At 38.8% G+C, this 19,212-nt stretch overlaps 1 protein-coding gene across 2 annotated transcripts in view; it reads left to right on the top strand.

Moving 5' to 3' along the window:
• The window catches only part of MGAT5B (alpha-1,6-mannosylglycoprotein 6-beta-N-acetylglucosaminyltransferase B), a 245,105-nt gene that overhangs the window by 198,984 nt on the left and 26,909 nt on the right, over positions 1-19,212 (top strand). For both annotated transcript variants that reach the window (XM_026702067.2, XM_087924789.1), the window contains exons 11-14: positions 834-964; positions 7,902-8,057; positions 10,048-10,194; positions 11,094-11,210. In XM_026702067.2, the coding sequence (XP_026557852.1) occupies positions 834-964; positions 7,902-8,057; positions 10,048-10,194; positions 11,094-11,210 (551 nt within the window). The remainder of the gene's footprint in view (positions 1-833; positions 965-7,901; positions 8,058-10,047; positions 10,195-11,093; positions 11,211-19,212) is intronic.

The following is a 19,212-nucleotide window of genomic DNA, read 5'->3' as shown; positions in this document are numbered from 1 at the left end:
TAGACCTAGAACTGAGGAGAAATTTCCTGACAGTGAGAACAATCGACCAATGGAAGGGCTTGTCTTCAGGGGTTGTGGGTGCTCCATCACAGAAGGGTTTTAAGAGACTGGATATCCATTTATCTGAAATGGTATAGGGTGTCCTGCATGAGCAGGGGGTTGGAGTAAAAGACCTCCAAGGTGTCTTCCAACTCTGATAATGATGATGTTTAGGATCCCATGTTTCAGGGTTTGATACATAAAGTTTGCAAGAAATCTCTAGGGCAGGGGTTTTGGCAACTTTAAGAATTATGGACTGCAACTCCCAGAATTATCCAGCCAGGACCATTGCTAGTTGAAATCCACAGGTCTTAAAGTTGCCAAGATTGAATACCCCTGATCTAGGGCAAGCACAAAATTCAATGTCGCCTCTACAAAAGATATACTCTTCCAATGAAATGGAATGCTATTTCATTGGAGATGGGGTAGATTCAGTGGTGGGATTCAAAACCTTTTACTGCCGGTTCTGTGGGCATGGCAGGGGAAGGTTAGTGCAAAATCTCCATTCCTTCCCCACCCCACTAACCTGCTTTCCAGCTCTGTTCTCCTGGTGCAGGGCAACAAAAGAAGACCCAGCTGATCAGCTGAGACTCAGGAGGCAGAGAATAGATAGGGGTGGGGGCCAGTCAGTAGTGGTATTTGCTGGTTCTCTGAACTACTTAAAATTTCCTCTACTGGTTCTCCAGACCTGGTCAGAACCTGCTGAATGCCACCTCTGGGTAGATTGTATTATTCAGAGGAGAGAGATGAATATTTCCATTCTTACAGTGACATAATATGTTATTCCTCCACAGCTCATACACCAGATAATTCTTTCATGGGGTTTGTGTCAGAAGAGCTCAATGTGACTGAGAAGCAATTTATTAAATCCAACAAGGCCAACAATATGGCAGTTGTCTATGGGAAGGAAGCCAGCATTTGGAAGGTTGGTTACGTACACAAACAAACATTTCATCCCAACCATATAAATAATGAAACTCATTCATCCCTCGCCACTGTTTGAAATGCCTTTTATGCCTTTGGGGTGCATTTTATATATAAGCTCAAGGATCTTGTGAAATAAGGAATGTATCCTTTATCTCCTCAAATTGGGATTTAACTGACCGAGTGAATTCACACACTTTTCCCAGCCTGATCCAGCTTCCACAGGCAAAGGAGTTGCGGGGTCAAAATTGGGTCTCCTGATTTTATTTATCCAAACCTTGAAGGGCAGTTGCTAAACCAAGTTTAAAATGCCCTTTGTATTAATGAATAAGAGGGATATATAAATATCTTGCTCAACCCTACATTAATGAAATCATTTGTTTAATTGAGGGTGAGGATGGGGGAAGAACCACATAAACATATGTGCCATTTTAAGTTGTTGCAGTCCTGCAGAGTTTGGGAACCTCTTTCTAGAGAATCCCATCTTCAGACACCACATCTTGCATGCTAATTCCGCCCAATTATGGGTGCATAATCCACAAGTCTCTTTTTTTTCATACCAAACCTAGTTGCATAGTCTCACTCCCTGTTGAGTTCTTTGAATGTTATATTTAGCCTGGGAAAACTATGACTATTAGATTGATTTTGTGACGGCCCAGACCTTAATCTTTGTTTATCTTAATTTTTTATTCTTTATACTACTTAATGTTAATAATGGCCCCAGGGGCGTTTATGAATGTCATAGAAAAGCAGGCTGCAGTTTTAAGCTATGTTGACATTCAGTGAGAATTTTGCCCAAGAGAAGAAAAACTGACATTCAAAGCAATCCTGAATTGAAAAAGCTATACCTGAAGTTAATTTCATGTGAAGTTTCAGTAGAAGCACTGTTTGGACAGTATTCTGAAACTGCAACCCAAAGATTTTCCCAAAATCCATCAATCAACTACTGTACAGGGGATCTACTCCTTCAAAAACCTGGCTGTGCAGTATGGGGTGGTTGGTAGAACTGAGAGAAAGATGTCATGATTGGTCTGACTTCAGGTTGCAAAGCTCATATCTTGAGGATACAAACTGGCAATCAAAGCTTGCTTCAATTTTCCTAGAAGAAGACAAGTCACACAGGCCAACTGACCATAGCAAATATTTTCCTGCATTAATGCTACAAACCAAGATCAGATTCTGAACTAATCACAACTTTTAAGAGTTCTATGTTCCATATTTGATCATTCATGCTGACCCCTTCAAACCTAAGTCATCTAAAACATTCATAGCATTGGTTCTGTTCTGTTTTGTTTTGTTTTTATTTGGAGAATATTGTTTTCCACGGGAAGAGTGATGACAGCTATGTTGCTGGCCTTTTCAAGAATGAAGAAGAATTTGCTATGGGTTGATTATAAATTCAGCTTGTTTGGTGACCACCAGGCTGGGGGAAGTTAGATTTGATGAATGGCTGTTCTGATCCACCCAAGCTCTTTACATGGTCATATAACTTGTATTTCACCATCTTGGAGCATTTTAGTTTGTTGTCTTTTATACACAGGAAGTCAATCTTGCCTCTTCTTGCTTCTCTCTATGTGCCAACATGGATTTCCAGTTACAGGTACAGTAAGTCACAAATCATTTTGAACTATATATATATATATGTTTAATGTATTATAGCAGAACAAATAGTGCTTTAATGCTTTTCATATGTAGATTATATGCATTTAAATAACTGTTTTCAAAGTGGAGTTTAATATGAATTATTACAAAGAGATTTTGGATAATTCTTTAAAGTGACATTCATCTCGTCTTTTTAGCAAGATAAATCATTTTGTTCTGATTGCTTTGGTACAAATGGCATTTGCTCAACACACATACATTCTTTATAAAGGACATGGACATGGCAAGTTCTCATTTTCTTCATGTTGCTTCCTCTCATTTGCTGCTGATATACTTTGCATATCTATGAAAAGGGTTATCTTCCCTCCTGTGACTACTGTTCCATTTTTCAGAGAAAACAATTATTTCTTCCCTAGGCAGAATCAAAGTGTTCATAGTGAATTTTTAAGAGAAAGGGTTTTTTTTTTAATCTACACATACTCTGGCAGAGACATTTTCTCCCTAGAAATCTGGCCCCTCCACAATTGGAGAAATCAGTTATGCCTCATTCTGCAATTGCTCCTTACTGAAATCTCTAAGCGGCAAAAAAGCTCTATTAAGAGGCAGTGAAGAGCATCAACCGCAAAGAGAAACAGCAGACATTTTTAGAGAAAGTTCTTTCTCTTTTCCCATCATATTTATGACTCCAACCAAATATGCAACATATTTTACTGTCTTGTTCATTTCTATGCATATCTAACATGAAACAAATAAAACAATTACTATAAATACATATCTGCTATCAAATGGTTTTCCTTTGTTGATATGTAGGAATAAATGTGTGACACATATAAATTATATGTGAGGACTCCTTGGTGCTCTCTGAGCTTGCTTGTTTTCTTGCAGATGTTTCATTACCCTAACTAGGTAGCATCATCATCCTATATATTCTTCTGCTCAATTGTGTTCAGACATCCCTGTGTAGAATCAGAAATCGTGAAACATTCACCTGTAGAATCCATGCTAAAACATTTCTGTACCTCTGCTATAAGGTCCAGCAGCGGGCCTGGGGTGTGTTTCATGGCCAGAAATACTAAGGGTAGAATTTTAAATCAGGAATAGCCCATTGTTGAAATTTTGGGGAATCTGAGGAAAAAGTTGCCTGAGGCAAGGCAATAGTACACAATGAAAGGAAGCAGATCACACACATGGGCAGAACAGCATTATGATACTGAGACAAGTTACAGCTGCATTAAAAAAGTACCAACACATTTGTGCATCTGTATCAGAGGTGGTATTCAGCAGGTTCTGACCAGTTCTGGAGAACTGGTAGTTGAAATTTTGAGTAGTTCAGAGAACCAACAAATACCACCTCTGACTGGAGGTTTTACAGTATCCTTCCTTCCCCTGCCATGCCCACCAAGCTACGCCCACAGAACCAGTTGCAAAAAAAAAAAAAAATGAATCCCACCACTGTTCTGTATACTCAAAAACAAATTTTGAAACAACATCGATTCTAAGGCATCTTGCACAGCTGGGAGGGACCCAATGGGCAAGGAGTGGCAAGCCTTGCCCTGCAGTGACATCACACTGCAAGCCCCTCCCTTTTGCCTCCATCATGATGAAGCTGCAGGGTGGGGCCTGCAAGGACATCACCACAGAGACTCAGTTGCTATACAGGCAAATCTCATTCCTTGTTTGACAGATGGCTTGTTTTCTTGCCAGTCATTACTAATTATCAGCCAAAAGGAGACCAGTAGCAACTTGATGCAGCAACTTGGCCTAATTTTTGACAGCAAGGAATAATAAAGCTGCCTCCTCCACCCTTTTCTCCTTTTCTTTTTTTCAACTATTTGCTTGGGTGTAAAAAAATAATAATCTAGGAATTAAATCGTCCACTGGCTTTGCTGGCTCTGATGCAAATGCCCCTCAACTCTTTTCAGAGTTTATATGTCCATTTGTAAAACTGGGTGGGAAAGGGGTGTGAACAGAAAAAAGGTAGGCAGCCAGGTAGCTTCATTTCTTTTCCCAGTTTGAGTCGTCACAGGCTCCAAGGAAGCTATAGAGTTCATGGAATCGAGAAATAAATATCTGGGTTCCCCAAAACATTTCACAACTGCTAGTATGCTTAGCTCTAGCTGTACTCTGGCAGAGGTGGCATTCAGCAGGTACTGACCAGTTCTAGAGAACAAGTAGAGGAAATTTTGAGTAGTTCAGAGAACCGTCAAATACCACCTCTGACTGGAGATTTTACAGTATCCTTCCCCTGTCATGCCTACCAAGCCATGCCCACAGAACTGGTTGTAAAAATTTTTGAATCCCACCACTGTTCTGTGGCCTATTCAATTGAATTCACTGTTTCCAAAAAGCTGATACTGGTAGTCCACAAGTTACAACCATTTGTTTAGTGAGCATTCAAGGTTATAATGGCACTTTAAAAAGTGACTTATTTTTCACACTTATGACCACTGCAGCATCCCCGTGGTCATGTGATCAAAATTTAGATAGTTGGCAACTTGTTCATATTTATGATGGTTGCAATATCCCGGGGTCATTTGATCACTTTTTGCAACTTTCTGATGAGGAAAAATCAATGGGGAAGCCAGATTCTGTCAACAACCATGCATTGTAACCTTGCAGTGATTCACTTAACAGGTGTGGCAAGAAAGGTCATCAAATGAGGCAAAACTCGCTTAACAAATGTCTCACTTAGCAACATAAATTTGGGGCTCAATTTGTGGTCATCAGTTGAAGACTCCCTGTATATGATGCTGTGCACACTGCTCCAGGAGATAGGAATTAGATGAATGCTGGTATTTGAAATGACTAAGACCCACTACTGATCTCTTGAAGTGGGAGCAATTGAGCCCAATCTTTGTACCACATGGCTGTTGCAGGTTCTATAAATTGATCAGCAATACTGGGACATTCCTTCCTTTATGAGTGTTAATTAGGAGAATTTGTGTAAAGTTGAGTTTCAGATCCACCATATTGAATGTTGACACCTTTGCTTTTTTCTCAGAATAATTGGGTCTTTTAAGGCTGAGGTAGATGAGGAGTTGAAGAAAGGAAAGGGGAATGAAAAGAGTGCTGTTCAGAGTGCTGTTTGGTGCTGACCAAAGTTGACTTCAAAGGGGAATTTGCTTTTTTGAGTAGAATTTGTGCTGGCTGCAGAAAAGAGATCCATGCTTGGGAATATTGTGCAATATATATTGATCTGCAAGCGTATGCATTAGATAGAGCGTTAATGAAGTCCTTACTGGCTCTGTGCAATTATTTAAAGATAGCATCAGATGAGCTCCAAATTAATCAACCTAATGCATGTTGGATCTCCAGAAGGAAAATTGCCAGGTTGTGGCAGCAAGATACCACTTTTCTTCTTCTTTTATCTTTTTAAATCTGTCTATTTTCTTCCTGCAATAAAGCAATTAAACAAGATAGAAGCAATTACATTTTCTACCTGCACTCAAGAAGGTGTTCAAGAGGCTCTCACCTTCTAACATATAAATGGTTCACCCTATTTTTCTCTTTAGCTTTGCACTGAATGTGCTATTTGCTAAACATACCCTTTGAATGCTTCCAAATAGAACTGTTTACCAGGCTTTTAATTGCTGTTTATAATATCACTGGTTTATACTTTTTTTTTCGTTCTGAAGGCTTTTCAGTAACCCATAGATAAATAAATACACACACTGATCAAAGACAATCATTCTCTAACAGGATGGGTGTTGCAGAAGAATTAGAATAAAGGAGAAAGAGCAAAAGAGAGAAGAGAGAAATCATACAGTACAGGAAGCCCCTCTCATTAAGAATAAATTTTAATATTTTAAGCCAAAAAAAAAAAACACCAAAAAACCATCCAAATTGTACCAAAGTGATATTTTATTTAGTATCAACTAGTAAATCCCAGAAACAAAATATCCATAGTAAGTTTTCAAGTACTTAGAATTCTTGGCTGGGTGTTTAGTTTAATTTATTGAGGCTAATCTTTAATGTTAAAAGGGAAATTTGGGGTGCAGATTTACCCTTTGGGGACAAATGAAGTGCAGAAGTAAACTACACAGATCCCTTGTTAATCTAAAGTTAATCTAAAAAGCAGTTTTATAGACACCAAGAGTATGGTTTGTTTTAAGTGTTAAGTTTACATTGACATTAACTCTAAATATTAGTTAAGGCCAGTTGCACTGCTTAGTGGATTGAGTTAATTTCCACTAGAATTGAAGGTTTGATTCTCAGGTAATGAAAATTTCATCTATTTCAGGCCCTACTCATTAAAAAGTAAAGTTTGGTTTTTGATATGGGATGTGTGTGTGTCTGTGTCTGTGTGTGTGTATACACATACATATACATACATACACACACACATGCACATGCACACACACACACATACTCACACACACAGTACAAAGTTAAATCAACCATGTTCATTAAAAAAGATATTATAGAAGGGCAAATATCCATTGTCATATAACATTCCTTCTATTATAGGCCAGTATTTTTTAATCTCACATTCACAGAGGGGTCTCTAAACACAGGCAGCTTATAGCTGTGGTGAGGTTTTTGAAGAAACAGCATTCTCAGATCACAGCTTATTCTTTTATTCCTGCCTTAGTGGATCTACAAATGTGATTTGGAATGCATTTTATTTGCTTAATTCTATGTTTCTTCAGCAGAAGACCAACAGTTGAATAAAATCTATGTAAGTTTAATAAAATTTGAGGGTTACAGAATCCTTACTCTCAAATGTAGTTGGCAGCAGACTGCTGAAAATGTATTTTCCACTGGCTCTTCTTTTAGCTATTCATATTAGATTTGATAGAAAATATATTATATTGTGCCCCCCGAAGGAGGAAAATATATATCAAAATTTGCCTATGTATATATCATATTTCTAAGCTGCCTGACTCTTGAGTTGTCTCTGGTGGCACTCTTGCCTTTGATTTAGTTAGGGCTGAGCGTGTGAGATGCATTGTATTGCATCTTTCCATATGAAACCCAAGAAATTTATCATAAACAACCCCCATGGGACTTTGTCATGCTAGGAAAGAGAGGGGGTGTTATCTAAGCAGCAAAATGTCTGAAGACTGCCCAGATCTCACTGGATTGAGATAGTATGTAAAATACTAACACATAAATATCATTAAGGAAGAACAACGTACCTCTACCTCCTCTCAGAAGTCCAAAAAGCCATCCAAAGAAACTCCAAAGCCTGTTGAGGAAGAAAAATAAAGAGCAAAATGTTCAGGATTTCAGGCTGTCTTAACAGGACCTGACTAGCTCCTTTCCTTTCCTTTCCTTTCCTTTCCTTTCCTTTCCTTTCCTTTCCTTTCCTTTCCTTTCTTTTCTTTTCTTTCCAGGGTAAAGAGAAGTTTCTGGCCATCCTTAACAAGTACATGGAGATCCATGGCACTGTTTATTATGAAACCCAACGCCCACCGGAGGTTCCAGCTTTTGTGAAGAATCACGGTCTTTTGTCCCAGCATGACTTTCAGCAACTGCTGAGAAAAGCCAAGGTATTGGCCAGATAATTCTGTTCCCTAGCTGAGGAATGTGTGGATGCTAACGGAAAAAATAGCACTTAGCAATAGCACTTATATACCTCTTCACAGTGCTTTTACAGCCCTCTCTAAGCAGTTTACAGAGTCAGCATATTGCTCCCAACAATGCGGGTCTTCATTTTACCTACCTTGGAAGGATGGAAGGCTGAATCAAATTTGAGCCTGGTGAGATTGGTACTGCCAAATTGCAGGCAGATGGCAGGCAGCAGTAGTAGCCTGCAAGTACTGCATTCTACCACCACCACTGCAGCTCTTAGAGAATAACAGATTAACAGTTGGAAGGGATCTTGGAGGGACTTTTAGTCCAACCCCTTGCTCCAGCATGAACCCCTATACCATTTCAGACAAATGGCTGTCCACTCTCTTCTTCAAAATTTCCAATGATGGAGCTTCTGAAGGCAAACCGTTCCACTCATTAATTGTTAAATTAACTAGTTCGTTTAACTGGTTAAAAGCCCCTTTTTGGCAGAAAAAAAGCTTTGCTTCCTGCAGTTGCATGAACACAGAAACAAATTATGGGAATGTATTCATACCTACAAAAAGCCTCAGGAAAGAGGATCTAGATGGCCTTGCATCGCAGGATTGCAGAGCTGAAAAACAATGGAAACATCAGGCGAGTGGTATTAAAAACATCAGTGAAGAAAATTTCCTTTGGCAAGTTGCTTAATTTGCTAGTGGGGATCAGGCACTTGACAGCATTTCTTTGCTCTAAATCAATGTTTCCCAACCCTGGGAATTTTAAGATGTGTGTTTTTCGACTCCTGGAATTCTCCAGCCGGCCATGCAAGTTGCTCTAAATTATGGTCAAACTATAATGGTTGTGAGAACACAGTTTAAGACAGGAGACTTTTTTCATAGTACAGATATACAGTACAGATATATAGTAGTTTGCATTCCAGGGATGAAATCTGTCCACTAGAACTATGGGTTAAAGACTTTATCAGTAGGTGACCAGATTGCCTTATGGAGGATGGCAGAATTCAAAATGTATGATCAGCTTTTTTTAGCCATCATTTTGGTTTTTCATGCTACTCTAGAATAAAGCTAAATAGAATCACTCAAGACAAATTAAACAGAACTTTGGAACATTTATTTTTCAGGGAGGGAAAGGTAGGATGCACATCAGTCATGGAACATTGCGCACCTTTTCCCTCCCAAATTTGGATTGTGTAACACTTCATGTGAAAGTGTGTGGGAGATCATACTCTTAGATGTAGTTCCAAACACTTAGTTTCTTCCAAGGGTCAAATTCAGGGTCTAATAGCTCATAAAGCATGTTCTTACTGCAGTATATAGGAAATGTTTTTTTTTACAAGTGCAACCTTTTGAAATTGCATGCATGGAATCTGAGACCACACGGGTGAATGAAGCCCCATTTAATTGTATAGGCCTTCTCAATGCAGGGATTAAAGAAATGAAAAACACAAGAAGGACTAGGAAAGAAAAGATAAAGAAACCAAATTCCGAACTTGCACTTCTCAATTTCACACTGTTCACCATTTCTCTGCCTAAAGTAAATTACAAGATAACATTTATAAACTTATCATCTGACATCTGGTCTATTGAAGAAAATTAGACTTCAATAGCTAATTATTAATATGGGCAAGTTAGTAAAGGGTAATAGTCATAGGCAGTGAGAGGAAAAACATTCGGTGGCTTGTTCTACAGTATATAAAAAGGAAGACTGGTCAACCAAGAGGAAACATGTCAATGAAAAGTTCAAGCAAAGACTTCATGGAACATTCATTCCCACTTATAGTAAAACAGCCATAAGTTCCATTCGGCTGAATGGGTGAGAGAGGAGCAATCAAAACTGCTTTACAAAAGTGTTGTACAACAATTTTTCTCCCCCTGGCCGAGGCAAGGAACTGAAGGAGAAAATACATATATTTGAATAGCCTACCTCTCCCAAAGATTGCTAAATGCCTGGATTTGCTTTCCACAGCTCTTTATCGGCTTTGGTTTTCCTTACGAAGGCCCTGCCCCTTTGGAAGCAATAGCTAATGGATGTGTTTTTCTGCAAGCTCGTTTCAATCCACCCCACAGTTCACTCAATCATGAATTCTTCAGAGGGAAGCCAACATCAAGGGAGGTTAGTCTGCTTTATGATGTTACGACCAAGCTTCTTTTGTCTGTTTGCTTTTTCATAACATACTGCATTATGATTTCTGAACTGATGAGCCAGAACTGTCTTGTTGACTTGGATAACTGACGCAGAAAGGGGTAATTTGTATCCAGACTAAATGTGTCAATACTTTTGAGACATAGTCTGCTCCAGAGGATAAAGAAGTTATATAACCAATTACTTAAATGCGTTGTTCTGACAACAAATGCATTTGAAGAAAAATGTAGTGTTATTTTTGCTTGCATAAAGCAAAGTAAAAGTGATTCTGCATGTTGCAATATGCATATAGATGTATGAGTGAGAGGTTTGGACCATATTTCGGCCAAATTCATGTTTGATTTTGAATAACCTAGAAAAATGTATAAATGACTCAAATTATTTTATAAGAATTTATCTGATATAAAAGGAAGATTTGGTCCATGAAAATGTTTATGAAGACTTATGAAATGCATGCTTTTGGAACCTTAGTGGGGCACTTTAGATGCCTGTGAAGTTTCCAAAATCTCACTCACCATGAATGATGGTGAGAGCTTGTGGTTTCCACAACTACCACCCCTGGTTTTATCCAAACAGCAGAAGAATTATGTGCCAGAAATCAGTAGGAAACATTCTTATAACATATAACATAAATGTTCATGGAGATTTCATATTTTGCTGAATTCACTGATGCAGAATAACGAGTAAGAATTAGTTCAGAGTAAGGAACAGAAGCAGTCAGGAAACCAAAACGAACCCATTCCCACCCTTATCTCATAACTACTGTAGCTCTTCTGGCTCTGATGCTTTGTCATATTTTCAGAAATGTTTCCCACCCCAGAGGGCCATATGGGAAATGCTAAGTAATTCTTTTCTTGTGTACATTTTAGGTGTCCTCTCAGCATCCCTATGCAGAAGATTTCATTGGAAAACCTCATGTGTGGACGGTGGATTATAATAATTCAAAGGAGTTTGAATCGGCCATCAAAGCCATTATGAGTACTAAGGTAATTGTAGGTGAATTATTGATGGACTGCACTAGTACAGGTGGTTCTTGGTTGCCTAGCAAGTTTGGTTACTTACATTTAAAGTTATGATGGGCTAAAAAATTTGTAGAACCTGTCCTTGAATTTATAATTAACACACACACACACACACACACACACACACACCCCACAAAGCACTGTATGGTCACATGGTCACATTTCAAGCACTTGGCAACTGGCTTGCATATATGACCAGTTGCAGGACTTCATGCACAATGACCCCAATTTGTTACTCTTTTTTTTTTTTTTGCTATTTTCCTCTTTCTGTCAATATCAAAAATGGAAATTTTGCAATTTTGACTTGTACCAAGGTTGTGTCATAAGAAAACTAGCTGTCCTGTTGTGAAGATGTCACGTTATTATAACAATGTGGTACCCACATGGGGTGCTGCCTGAGACAGTGTGAATGTGCCTCTGCTCCATTGCCCACAGCATGGTCTGATGATGGTTGTTAAAAGGAGATTATTGTGCTGCCAAAACACATGGCTTTCTGTATCAAATTTTACAAAGGGGTAAAAAAAGGGCAAAATGAGTTCAGTTGCTTAAAATTGAGTCTAGAGTATTTTTTTCTTATTATAATGGTTTCTCAGACTCCTGTGTGTCCATCTGGCTTGCAAAAAACAAAATATCTTCAAAATATCTTATGATGGGAGATGAGTGAAACAGACAAAGCCACAAAGATATCTCAAAGCTACCAGTGTTTTACCCCTTCCAAGATCTGATCAACCCAAGTCCTTGTACTAGTATATACTAGTATGTAGTACATAGTGAATTCAAAATCTGGGAGAATTGCAAGAACCTGTTACCCAAAATAGACTCAGAAGCCAATAAATTAGGCTGTGCATAATTCATTTTAGTCTGTTTAACTTCAAGTCAGTAATACTCCTAAAGGCAGATTTAGGCTATCACTCTATTAGTGATTTCACAGGTCCAAATGTGCATATCTTTTTTTTTTTATCAGTTCAGCATCTAGTTTCTCTATGTTTCTCATTCTCTCATTCCACACATTCAATATGAATGTCTTAGATCCTATATCGATACATTTGGACAGATATTCCTCTCTGTGTCTTTTATTCCATTGCTGTGTGTGTGTGTGTGTGTGTGTGTGTGTGTGTGTGTCTGCCATCAAGTCAGTATTGACTCCAGATAACACGGGGAAGCCATTGCTTCCTTCCTAGGTCTGAGACAGAGTAATTGGCCCAGGTTCACCCAGCTGATTTTTCACCTAAGCTGGAACTAAGGTCTTCTGCTTTTTAATCCAGTGCCCTTAACTACTACATCAAACTGATTCTCTTTATTCCATTAATGGGATAGAAAGCATAATGTAAGCTTTATCATGGGTTTAAAACTATTAAAAACACAACTTTCCAATCCTTTCCAAACCAAAAAAAATCCTGATACTTGCCTCTATGGATAATTGCCCATTATAATCTTCAGCCTTCCTCCAGTTTTAAAAGATTGCCCGGTCCTGCAGTTAAAAGCCTCCCTTGCAGTTCCATCTAATCTGCAAATAGCTTCTACCCACTAATAATTCTTAGGCTACCTTACCACCACTATGCATCTCAGCCTCCATATCTTAGTGGGTGACGTTATTTTTCATCATTAACAACAAGCAGTCACAGACTTCAGCACATTAATATATTCATTGTCAGCTTCTGGGCACTTCCCCCGCACCCCCAGGCAGCTCTATGAAGCTTGCTCTTCCTCAAATGTGAATGCGACAAAAACAAACAACGGTTGTTCTTTCATTTAATGATTATTAGAATTAGCCATATTAAGCTAATCAACAATAAGAGAAAATGTGTCAAGTACTCGTTTCCCAATATGAGTATTTCGCATGCTAGTAAAATTACTGGGAAAAGTAATTTGAAAAAGGCAACTTCTGAAAAATGTGGGTCCTGCTGTGTGATGCAGTTTTTTCCTTCAAAATTTCAACATATATCTGTCAACTCCCTACTAGCAGAAGCCTTTCAACTTGTCTAGATCATTAAAGTCAATTTTCCTGGGGTGGGAGAGAGGGAATGGGCTGATCTCCATTTTGCTTTCAACTTACTTCAGGGGGTAGAAGCTAGTCCCTGTTGTTCCAAAAGATGATATACTGCAAAACGTTGCTTCTTTTTAATACCTGGTTCTGAAGATCAGCAGGAGCCAAGAAATTCAGCTCACCTGAGATGCTATTAAAGAGAATGTTTTAGGAACTAGTGTGAGAGCTTTCATATACTATAACAAAACTGGCTCGTTGCCAAATGTACATGTGCCAGGAAGTACAATAATTGCTAATCCCATATTCCTGGTAAAAGTTCCTATTAGGCCTGTGCAAATCAGCTCTGATTACATTCAGATTGAATATTAGGGATTCAAAGGGCTTATGATTAAATCATATTTGAAAATTCAAGGGCAGGCCAGTTTGATTCAAATTATGTTAGGATTACATAGGCTATAAATGAGGAGGTATCTGAATATTTGAAGCTGCTTCCATGCTGTTTGGTGGAATGGGAATAAGGTAATAGCAATGGGAGACTCAGTAGAGCAGGAGTGTCAAATTGGCAGCCTGTGGGCCGGATGCATCATGCGCAAGCCATGCACACCCCAGCTCTGTGAAGGGGAAAAACATCACAAAATGTCATGTGGTGGCAATGTGACACAGCAAAATTGATACCTGTGCAGTAGAGAATCTTCACTCTCCAAGTTCCATCAGATTACTTTCAAGATGTTACCAGAAGTCATTTTTAAAACATTCCCCCTGCACCCACGAGGAGCAATGATTAAATGTGAACTGTATTATCATGATGCAAACTCTACCCCTTTTGTACTTGTATGTCGAGTTCTGAAGCAGGCATATAATGAGCAGAGTTGTGCCTCTTTTAAGGCAGAGGCAACAGGAATGAGAACAGGGGTAGTTCAACAAGCTTCTCAATTTCCCTTCAAATAACCTGCATAAAAACCATGTTGAACCAATGCAGAAAATGTCCCACTCTTAGTTGAATAAAATGTCCCACTCTTTCTTAGTGGAATAAAATATTTTTTAAAAGCAATAGAAAGGAAGTATGTAATCCTCCACCCACTTTTTGAGTATGCTGGGCCTGCATGAAAATGGAGGTTGTCCATTGACTAGTCCATAAGTGGAAGTACAGCTTTGCTTCTTCTGATCATTGAGTTCCATGACAGCATTGCACTTAGACTGATATACTGCTTCCTAGTGCTTTACAACCCTCTCTAGGTGGTTTACAGAGTCAGCATACTTCCCCCAACAATCTGGGCCCTCATACTACCAACCTTGGAAGGCTGAGTCACCTTTGAGCTGGTCAGGATTGAACTCCTGGCTGTGGGCAGAGTTTGTCCACAATACTGCATTCTAACCGCTGTACCACCACAGCTCTAATAAACCAGCCACGATGGCACACCTGGTTGGTCTATTATTGCCTGCCTGGAAACCTTCTCCACACTGCCTTTGCACACTGGCAAAGATGTACTTTTCTGAGCAGACATGATTGTGACTTGCTGGCAATAGTCTGTGTAAATTAGCAAAGACAGTAGAAACATCTTGATCCATTGGAATACAATGCCTCAGAGACAGGCCAGCCATAGGCTTGCCACACAACTATTCTTAAAAAAAAAAAAACAGAATATGTGGGCCAATGCCCATAAATGTTAGTCTTGTCCTATCTCATTCATTATCAAATGGCATCTGACTCATTTATGCAGATTTTAAAAATAAAGTTTGGGTGCTCAGGCCTAAGTCGCTATTTAAAGTGTTGTGAGCTGAGCTGAGCTCCTTAGTTGTTTGTTGGAAGGGGAATAACAGTCCATTAAGACGAGAGACAGCAACGCTTAGGGAAGAAAGTGGACTAAGCCCAAAGGGATGTTAGCTTTACACTCCTTGACAGACAAGCAGTTGAGAAAGCTGGCAGATCAATGTCAGACTGACACAACTAGAGGGCAACATGCTTACCCAGCATTCTCCATATAAGGAAATGAAGTTGCAACATCAGGCAATACATGTAACAAGCCTGGAAACGGCAGAAAAGCCATTCCCTCTGAGAAACTCTACATAAATCTACTTCAGTGTGCAGCTTTGATTTCCAGATCTGTTTCATGGGCTGACAAAACTGTCTCTTTGTTTGGGTTCTTTGGGCTCTCATAGAATAGTCATGACATCCGGGCTTGTAGCAACAGGACTTGGCGGCAGCTCAAATTGTGTCCATTTTATGACATTAAGTTTATCATGTGTTGAGAAGATTATTCCACAGTAAATCATTAGTCTTTCAAATAATTAAATCTCGTTGTTATTTTTATGCAGTACAAAGATTTCCAAATAGCTATCTGTTATATTTGAATTCTGCATTTTGCATTCTGAGTGGTAGATTAATATATACTGTTCTGTCTCGCCTTTCCTCTTTCCCAAAATATGAAAGAGTACAAACTCACACCAACACAGGCAGGCAAGCTGGCACGGACTTCACAGAGTTAATTCTTTGGAACTGATAATATTCTTGGCATTCCCACATGTCCTGCCTGCCAAGTCCGAACTGATAAAGTTTTACTCACAGAAAATCACAAGGCAGTCCACAAAAATAGTCATTCACGAAGAAAATCTGAAGTAAGGTTAAACTTTGTCCCATACAAAGTTTCAGGAGAAAACACACCCACTTTTATCCCCTGTGGGGTGTGGCTCAATGACTCAGCTCACTCTCTCGCACGCCTCCTACGTTGCTGCTCACATTTCTCCCTACGACGCTGCTTAGGATCAAGCCAACACTCTTCCTCTTTACTCCCTGTCAGGGGCTGCTCCGATATGCCTTCCTCCTGATTAATCTCAGGCTGTTCCTCTAGGTTGTCTGATGGAACCTGAGGCATTATCAGGGAGGAAGTTCCTGGGGAGGAAGGTATTGCCAGAGAGGAAGGTCCTGGGGAGGAAGGCATTCCCAGTTCCTCCTCCTCATCTTCCAGGTCCTCTTCCTCTGACAGCATAGCCTTGGGAACCGGGGCCACAATATACGATATGTAATTCCTAGCTGGTGGGATGTGTGGTGGTATGTTGGTTACATGATAGAGATTAGATTAGAGATCTTAGATTGCACATAATTTTATGAGCATATTTGAAGTTGAAATTGAGTGTTTAGCTATGTTTGTGGCACATTGGTCATTTTGACCAACATAGGTATGACTAAAGCTGCTAACAATGTAACATAGGGTGACTAAAGCTGCTAACAATGCTTTTTTTATTATTTACACCATGATGGGAAGTTTAATATCTATGGGCTCTCATAGAATAGTCATGACATGGAAGATGTCTTACTAAAAACATATGACTAGTTTGATTGATCAAAACCATGATGGAAGACTATGACTTGGAATATAAGGGGAGTAAATAGGTAGAATTTTGAGAAAATAGTGCAGAATTATGAATATCTGAAATCCGGGCAGTGGGGATATTATGCTTAGTGATGCAAATGAATGGTGGGAATGGCATAAAAGAGTACAGAGTATAGAAAATGTGGAGCCCCAAATGAGATTGGTGACTATTTGGTCAATAACTGGCAAAGAAAGGTCTTTTTCAAATGTATGATTTAAGTTTCGATCTACTCATGCATACACATGGCAGAGCAATTGATCTAAAAACATGTTCAAGTATCTACAATGAAAGACTGATAGAATTTACTGCAGCCTATTATTTGATAGTATCAGGTGTGGATTGAAAACCCAATATAGAAGAAAAAGAAAGGAATGAAATAAAATGAAATTGAAAGTATAACAATTGTAGGAAAAGAAAATATGAATGTTTTATCAAGAAATATTAGAACATAGATTAGTCTCCCAACAGAATACATCAAAAAAGTGTCAGGGTTCCAAGCAATAATCCCAAAGCAAACAAAACTCCAAGAGCGGTAGATTCCTCAAATAATAGTTTTATTGGATATATCATATTGGCACAGTTCTGGTGAAAACTGACTCTGAAGGTTCCCAGTTTTCACCAAATTAAAAGTAAAAGTTTTTCCCCTTCCCCCAAACAATCAGTCACATGGTCCAATCAGGGTGCCATCCAGTTGCCTGGTAACATCACTCCTCCTCTGCCTCTTACCAGGTGTGAGAATGTCTTTGGTTCCCAAGAGAAAGTATTTTGTTTTGACTACAAACCCCAGCTATCTTTATCCCCCCCTCCCTATCCCTCAGCTTCACTGTGGCAATGTTGAAACTCCAAAATGGCTCCGGTCAGGTCAGCTTCAAAGCTGACAAAGAGGACATAAAGAAGATGTGGAAGCTGGTCAGATCAGAGTAAACATAACAGTGGTTTTGAAAGACCATAAAAATTTGATAGGAGATATGAAACAGGATGCTTGGTGGAATGGGGACCTGCACGATGAAAAAAATGGATTTAAGACAACATTGTCTAAAAACAAAATGAAGAGGCAAAAAGATCCTATGTAGTGGAAAGAAAAGAGATAGTTGTGACAAACATAGTCTGTGTGAAGAGTAAGGAAGATGACCATTATCTAGGTAAAAGAGGCTGAAACATTTTTTTTTTTAATCCTGAGAAATGAGATGATATTAGGAAATGGTTTGGGTGGATGCCTTCCTAATTCACTGGAGTGTAAGAAAAAACCAGGAGGCTCAGCACAATCAGAATTACAAGATTTGGTTATTGCAGCCAATTCAGTAAAGATAGAATTAGCCTTTGGTAGACTTGATTTCCTGGCTTGGTCTACCTAGTGGTGTTGGCAGCCAAAGAGAGCAAATAATAGCTAAGATAAACAGAGATAGAGAAAATACCAATGGATTTTTAAAAATAATTTACTCAAAAGTCATTTTGAGAAAAAAAAAAAAGGTAAACAAGAAACCACCAGCCCACTGAATGCCATTAACAATAAAAGTGATGACATTATCTGTGGCATAATTAAAGGAAGGAAATCCCAAAAGGAGCAGTTTAAGGGCATAATTTGGAAATGGTAGGGATAGAATGGATTGAAATGAAGGCTTTGTAATTGTGTGTGATGGACTAATATAAATATATGAATCAATCTTGGTAGAATATTTAGTAAAGATGGGAAACTGGTTGGAAAAAAATTTAAGGTGTGTAAATGCTGATAGAACAGAACTTGGTAGTGTTTGTCTCCTGCAATATTGAAAGAAGTGTGAATGACTGTGTCTAAGGTTATGCTTCTGTCTACCTTGTTATATGGAAGTGAAGATTGGCTATGTCAGGAAAAACAAAAGTAAGCTGAATAGGGTAGGAATGGGCTTCTTAAGAAATATACGTGGTGAAACAAGAACAGAGGGAGCCAAAAATATAGGAACAATGAATGGATGTGGATCGAATACAGAAACATAACCTCAGACACATATGAAAGAAGCACATTGAGACAGTTTAGTCTTATGGAGAGAATGAATGAGGATCAGATCATAAAACATACACACATACAGAGTATGTATATAGTATATATGCACATACACATACTGTATACATATACATATGAGAGACCATGCAGAGAAATGTGTGACCCAGAAAAAACAATAGAGCTGTGTACTTTAACAAGATGGGGCTATTTTCCTAAAAATTGGTGACTGCACATAGTCTGAAATATTTCCTCCACGTTCTTTGCCATGTGTGTGCCACTCTAATAATTAAATCAATATTAACGGTGACACAGATGGTTCATTGTAAGAGCCCTACAGGCTGAATATTTATTTGAGCATCCTTTTCTTTGCATTCCATCATATGCCAACATTGTTTTCCCTCTCTGCTGGAAAACAAAGGTAAGGATGGCACTAATGAGTTCAAAAGCCAAATGTGTTTGACATCAACAGCTGAACATTCTCTGCTAATAACATTTTGAGATGTGCACCTTGGAGGAACATTAGGTAAGATTGAAAACTCCCTTGAGTTGAACCTTGACCTTTAGCAACTACCAGCATGTCCACGTGGCTTTCTTGGCAACAATGCAGCCATAGTTTACTCCAGGAT

Source organism: Pseudonaja textilis, chromosome 2 (genome assembly GCF_049901715.1).
Source record: "Pseudonaja textilis isolate UNSWEBS1 chromosome 2, rPseTex1.2, whole genome shotgun sequence".
Taxonomy (NCBI): Eukaryota; Metazoa; Chordata; class Lepidosauria; order Squamata; family Elapidae; genus Pseudonaja; species Pseudonaja textilis.
Note: the sequence above shows the minus strand (reverse complement) of the source record. Positions and strands in the feature narration are given on the sequence as shown.